Here is a 6,000-nt window from a genome sequence, read left to right on the forward strand (position 1 = left end):
TTTCCAAACAAGAGGCAGAGTACATTAATACCACAATTTGCAAAATACTGTCATAAAGTGCGTGGTGTTGGAGAGGGGTAATATTCACATGTACAGAGAGAAAACGAAAGACATTTATAAAAATAAATTCAGTGGTGTGACAAAGGTGGTTAAAGACCAGATAAAGCTTTGGGCTATCCCTGCATTTCTGAGAGGTTGAGACTCCTCTGGAGGACAGCTGAGAGCAGAAGCTGTTTCCGTTGCTTAGACACCACCTCTGAGGGAGCCTCTCTCTCCTTACTGTCTGTATTATACCTGAAAAACTGGACACAAAAGTTGCATCAGTACAAAAAAGCAGTTAATTTACCCTCAGAAATGTCAAGAGCAAAACTTGTGTAATCTTACTGGGTGCAACCAAAGACAAAATCTTTTTTTTCTGTAAGCAAAGTCACTCAGATCAAACTGGCTCCAGCAGTCTCATTTCTAAGCATGTGCCTCCCAGTTTCCCAAAGTCTGTTTGTATTCCCCATATTGCTGCTACTGTTTGTTGTTCACCATCTTTTTCTATGTTGTTATCATAAGCAGGCAGCATACGAGGTAGAGGGCGAGGCGCAGCTGGCAACAGAGCCCCAGGCCCCCGTGGCTCCTACCTGGGGGGATACTCTGCTGGCCGTGGCATATACAGCAGGTACCACGAAGGCAAAGGAAAGCAGCAAGAAAAAGGATACGAGCTAGTACCCAACCTGGAATTACCAGCTGTCAACCCAGTAACCATTAAGCCTGGTGCAGGTCAGTATGTGCAATTGGGTAGGCTACATCTGCAGGATGGGAGGAATGTGGAAGTGGCAGGAGAGTTCTGAGACCATGGTCCAGGGCCGGCCCATGTGGCAACCCTGCTCTCTCCAAGTTTCTAAACTGCTAGTTTCACCCTGGGCAATTTCCCAACCCAAATTTCCAGAGCTCTCCCCAGTTCAGTTTTTGATTCTCTACAAGGCTGGGAAGAGGAGCAGGTGCTTTCCTACTGCAGGAAAGTCCCTGGCTAAGGACAGTTCCTCCACCACCATCAGCAGCATGGGGAGCAGCGTGGGTGTCCTACTTACAGTCACACAGCTGAGATACAAACTGTGCTCTGCTGGGCTATGAGAAGCAGGCCCAGGGTCCAGCAAATTTTAACTGCACGCCTAAGCAGCGTTGAATACTACAGTTGCAGTAGTTTACCAGAACAAGTTCCATACTGTCAGTGGAAATTACAACTGTCATCTAATGAGGGATGAATCCTTCGTAACAGAGGGATGAGATAATGTGAGAAGAAGCACTGAGAAGGAGTGCTGTTAAAAGATCAGAGCCAAATCTTCAAAGGAAGATCTCTGGCTTCCTGAGAAAACTACCCACTCACAAACAGAAAATATTACCATTATCCGTGCTTGTAAAGATAATTCAGCTATTACTGAAGGATGACTGAAAAGTTGTCAGTTTTCTCCTTGAAACACACACTTGATTTTACCCTAGTATTTATCAGTGATGTCCATGTAGTGGTGTCCATTTGATTACCAAACAAAAGCCTGATTCTCAAGATTAAGCGTTTCTACATTTCCAGCACATTCAGATTCAGAAGTCTTCATCTGGTCTTCCCCTCTACCACTGCTCCAGCATAGGCCCTGAGTGCTGAAGCACCATGCTTCTTTTTCCCAGCCAGATGAGCTGATCAGTTAAAAAGGCCATGTGCAAGACTGACCTCTGTTATCAAAAGGAAACTACTCTAAGATCACCTATCAGAATGGAAAAGTAGAGGTGTATCAACTCTGGAAACTTCTACCTCTTCAGAAATATCTCAAAGCTCAATTCCTTGCAAACGGTTAGGAAACTTCTGAGACATCACCCCAGTACCACAGCTGCCTGATTCTGCTTTTCTGCCAGAAGACACTACAGAATAGAGCGTGTGAGCTCTCTGTCTTTGCATCAGTGGGGCATTACCCAGGTTATTTAAAGCAGTGAAAAAATTGGTTTGAGCTGACCAGGTGAAATTGATCTATTAGTTACCCCATCTTCCTTGTGAACAACTATCCTGCTGAAAGACTCAAGAACTGAAAGCTGAACTGCACATTATGAGGCAACAACAGAATTACAAATGTGATTATTGGGAATGCCCAGCAAAGCATATTTCTTCCCTAAACAGTGCAGTGAAACTCCATATAAGACCATGTACAAACTCAGGATCTCTGATACACACTATGATTGGAGCATTTACCCTTTACCTGAAAGAAAATAGCTCTATGTATTTTGGATTGTCCAATTTTGGCACAAGGGAGAATTATAGTAAGAGTAATTTTTTTTTAGTGCTGTTAAACAGATTGATACTGAAGCAGAAAGATAGGATATTAAGCCAATTTAGGCCTGGGAAATGTATAATAATACATTAGCTGGTATTTCATACTGTTGGCCAAAGGGCAGCATATAGACTGACCCAGTTTCCTGGTTGCTACTTCTACAGTAAAAACAGCACCTTTTTTTCCTGAAGCAGCCCCATGTCCTTTGATATCAGTGGCTAGAACAGAAATCTTGCCAGGACGGTAGGTGCTTCTTGACAGTAGGCCAGGGAGAGAGTGGTGATGGTCAGAAGGGGCTGCTTGAATCCAGAGCAAGGCCCTAGCCCTGGGACAGCCATGTCAAGGGGAGAACTACGGGGAAGAGCAGACAGCACCAAGCCCATCACCACACACATTTCAAGAGCATTGGCTGTGGTTCTTCAACCTGCAGGGGGGGCAGACTTGCCACCGGTCCCCAGCTAGCTCGTGAGACTGCCTATTGTGGTGGGATCTAGCAGAGCCAAGAGTAAGGCTGTGTGTTCTTTGAGAATAGGCTCTGGAGACTCTTCTCCAGTAGGCCTGATGTGTCTGGTCTCTCTCCTAGTGGCCATCCCTGCAATTGGTGCCCAGTACTCCATGTTTCCAGCTGCACCACCAGCCAAGATGATGGAAGATGGCAAAATCCACACAGTGGAGCACATCATCAACCCTATTGCCGTCCAGCAGGACCCAGCCAGTGCAGCAGCTGCTGCAGCAGCCGCAGCAGTAATACCAGCTGTGTCAACGCCTCCCCCCTTCCAGGTGAGTTCAGCACAGACACCCCAATTCTATATTTTCTGCTCTGCATACCCAGTGCAGGGGAAAAGCTGCCTACAGCACTCTCTGACTGATGCTCTTGCTTGGTGCCTGCTTCTGTGGTACTGGGCTGTTGCTCAAGCATGACCCCACTGAGATCCTCAAATCCCACTGCAGCTCTTGGGTTGATTTCTACTCCCATTACTTTGTCCTTTCTTTCCAACATGCAGAGAAGTTCATCTCACATAACCTGAGACTTTCCCCCAGTGGTTATGTCTGGCACCTGAGCCATACACCTGCCTTTACATGGAAAAACTTCCTTGGTAATCCAACCCAAACCACTCTATGTGTCACAGGAGAAGAGCAGGCACCCCAAAAGTGCTGTTCATTTGACCTGTCTTAGACATCTGCACTTTGGACAGTTGCTTTTACTCTATGAACGACCCAAATTTGGTAGGAAGAGGAGAGTCCCCAAGAGGACATCTCACTGTAAATGCAGTAGACAAGGACAGGAAGATAGACAGTGTGTGCCCTGTTGAGTGAGACACACAGGGTAGCCTGGATTGGGTGCACATGAAGGGTATCCAGTCCAACTGGTGCCATGACAATGGGGAGCCTGTTACAGTGCCTGTCCACATTCTGGTGAAGAACCTTTTCCTAATCCCCAACCTGACCCTAGCACTAGGCCTGCTTATACTCAAGGACTGTTTGAACTATGCGTGATTTGGTTGTGAGGCTGCCCAGTGTGGAGTCAGGAGTTGGACTGGATATCCCTCATAGAGTCCCCTCCAACTCAAGACATACTGCAATTCTCTGATTTCAGGGCCGCCCCATAACCCCAGTGTACACCATGGCCCCCAACGTGCAGAGGATCCCCGCTGCCAGCATTTATGGGACAAGTTACGTGCCGTTTGCAGCACCCGCTGCAGCAACAGCAACGATAGCCACTCTACAGAAGAATGCCGCCGCTGCTGCCGCCGCCGCCGCCGCCTATGGGGGCTATGCTGGCTACATACCTCCGGCCTTCCCAGCTGCCACCATCCAGGTGCCCATCCACGACGTCTACCAGACGTACTGAGACTGTCGGCAGAGAAACAAACACTGAAGGAACACTTTACTATTTATGAAGAATGCGCCTGCTGCAGGAGAGTAATGTCAGGACTCAGTAAACTGACGCAGAACCTGAAAGTGAAGAATGTCACAGAAAAGCATGTTCAAAATGTTTTCTACGCTTGAAGTTTTCACTAACTTTTTTTAGGCTATTTTTAAAATTTAACATGCCTGTATTCATACATTTCTAAACGACTTTGATGCAGCCACCCGTCACTTATGTGCCTTTATACGCATCACAGTGGGGTTGCACAGGGTCCTTTTTTTTAGCAGTTATATTTTCAATATATTTGTGGTATGAAGGTTATTTTTAGTAACTACTGCACTCCAGAGATGTCTATTTTGTAGTGCCTTTAATAATATATCAGCTATATATTAAGAAGCACACCCGAGCAGCTAGGGAAAGTTTAAACGATATATTTTGAAGAATATATTCAATATTTAAAGAATACATTCCTTAGATTTTTTTTTTTTTTTTTTTTTTTTTTTAAGAAAAGAAAAAAACAACAAGTATCTTATTTAAGAAATGTTATACTGGAAAGTGCAATTTGAAAAACGTGCAAGACCTCTGCGTTTTTGTGCTGGCATTAATACAGTCTGTTTGTTACTGTCTGAAATCAAAAGTCATTCATATTGCCTTTGTAGGAGGAACAGAAAGAAGAAAGCCTCCTCACGCGAAGCCCTTTGCAGTGTGATTAGCAGGCTTGTGATGCTCAAAGGAAAGGCTCAGAGTTTTCCTCAACAACTGGAATTTTTATTTATTGAAGCTACCTGTAGTTCAGCCTCGGAGCACGCGCAGATACGCGCACCTCATATTTTGCGTAAGACGTCTCGACTTCGATGTTCATCCAGTATAAAACCCAGGCTCTTTTTAAATGCTCTTTATTTTATTCTTTGAAGTATATGCTGTAGTGACTGAGAATGTATGCTGTTGTAGGCAAGAGCACGCCTGCTCCTGGCAGCAGGATGCGCCGTGCTACTTACCCATAGCTTCATCACGTCCCATGAGAAATTTCCGAGGTACTGGGGGTGGTGGTGATACTGGAATTGACACAGCAACGCTGGCGTCCCTCCTGGCCTCCCTTCCACACCGACTCCAGCTCACGCATCTGGAGCTCTGTGTGCACATCAGGGATGGGAAGGATTGGACCCAGCCGTTTTAAGATGTAGAGCTTGTAAATACCTTTTAATATACTTTTTAAAAGTCATTTTATGTTGCAAATTTACATGGTATGTGGTTTGCCACAAAACAAACACAGTTTATTTTGATGTTGTTAAAAAAAAAAGTTTGTTATATTAAGGAGTAAATATATTATTGCAGTGTTTTGTGGCCTGTTTAAAGGCTTTTATTTAGTAGTGCAGTGAATGTAAAATATGGTAAAACGTTAAAGAAATATCTCACCCATTTTATGAAGTGTATCAACTCTGCAATCACAGCTCCAGTGAAGGGAGGTGTGGAGCAGGGAGTGAGTAAACAGTTTTGCTTTGCTTTTAGTGGTATAAATACCAGCTGAAGGGGTTTCATATAAAGTATATTTTGACAACAGAACCACTTTCGGATCATCTCCAGCTTAGTAAAGTGACCTTTTAATGCATATTTTTCTTGCCTCAAAATGGAGCGGTTGTTTTTAGGTGCTCTTACTCAGCAAAGCTGAGCTCTATTTAAACCTGTCCAACTGCTATCAAAAGCACTGTGAGGAAGTTAACCATTAAGTCGGACTCTGACCCTCCGTGCCCCTTCCCTGGAGGCTTTTGCCATCTGTCCCACCGTTTCTGAAAACAAAATCCTTAGCCCCCAAACCCTCATCCC

General features: G+C 44.9%; 1 protein-coding gene across 2 annotated transcripts in view; it reads left to right on the forward strand.

Moving 5' to 3' along the window:
• RBM47 (RNA binding motif protein 47) overlaps window positions 1-4,158 on the forward strand; it is a gene marked incomplete at both ends in the record, with an annotated part of 40,645 nt that extends 36,487 nt beyond the window's left edge. Inside the window, 3 exons of one of the 2 annotated variants that reach the window (XM_079534054.1) lie at window positions 562-768; window positions 2,890-3,086; window positions 3,904-4,158. In XM_079534054.1, the coding sequence (XP_079390180.1) occupies window positions 562-768; window positions 2,890-3,086; window positions 3,904-4,158 (659 nt within the window). The remainder of the gene's footprint in view (window positions 1-561; window positions 769-2,889; window positions 3,087-3,903) is intronic. The other variant, XM_079534053.1, reaches the window with a different exon arrangement.
• Between the last annotated feature and the right edge of the window lie 1,842 nt (window positions 4,159-6,000).

This window comes from Tetrao urogallus (genome assembly GCF_951394365.1).
Source record: "Tetrao urogallus genome assembly, chromosome: 4".
Taxonomy (NCBI): Eukaryota; Metazoa; Chordata; class Aves; order Galliformes; family Phasianidae; genus Tetrao; species Tetrao urogallus.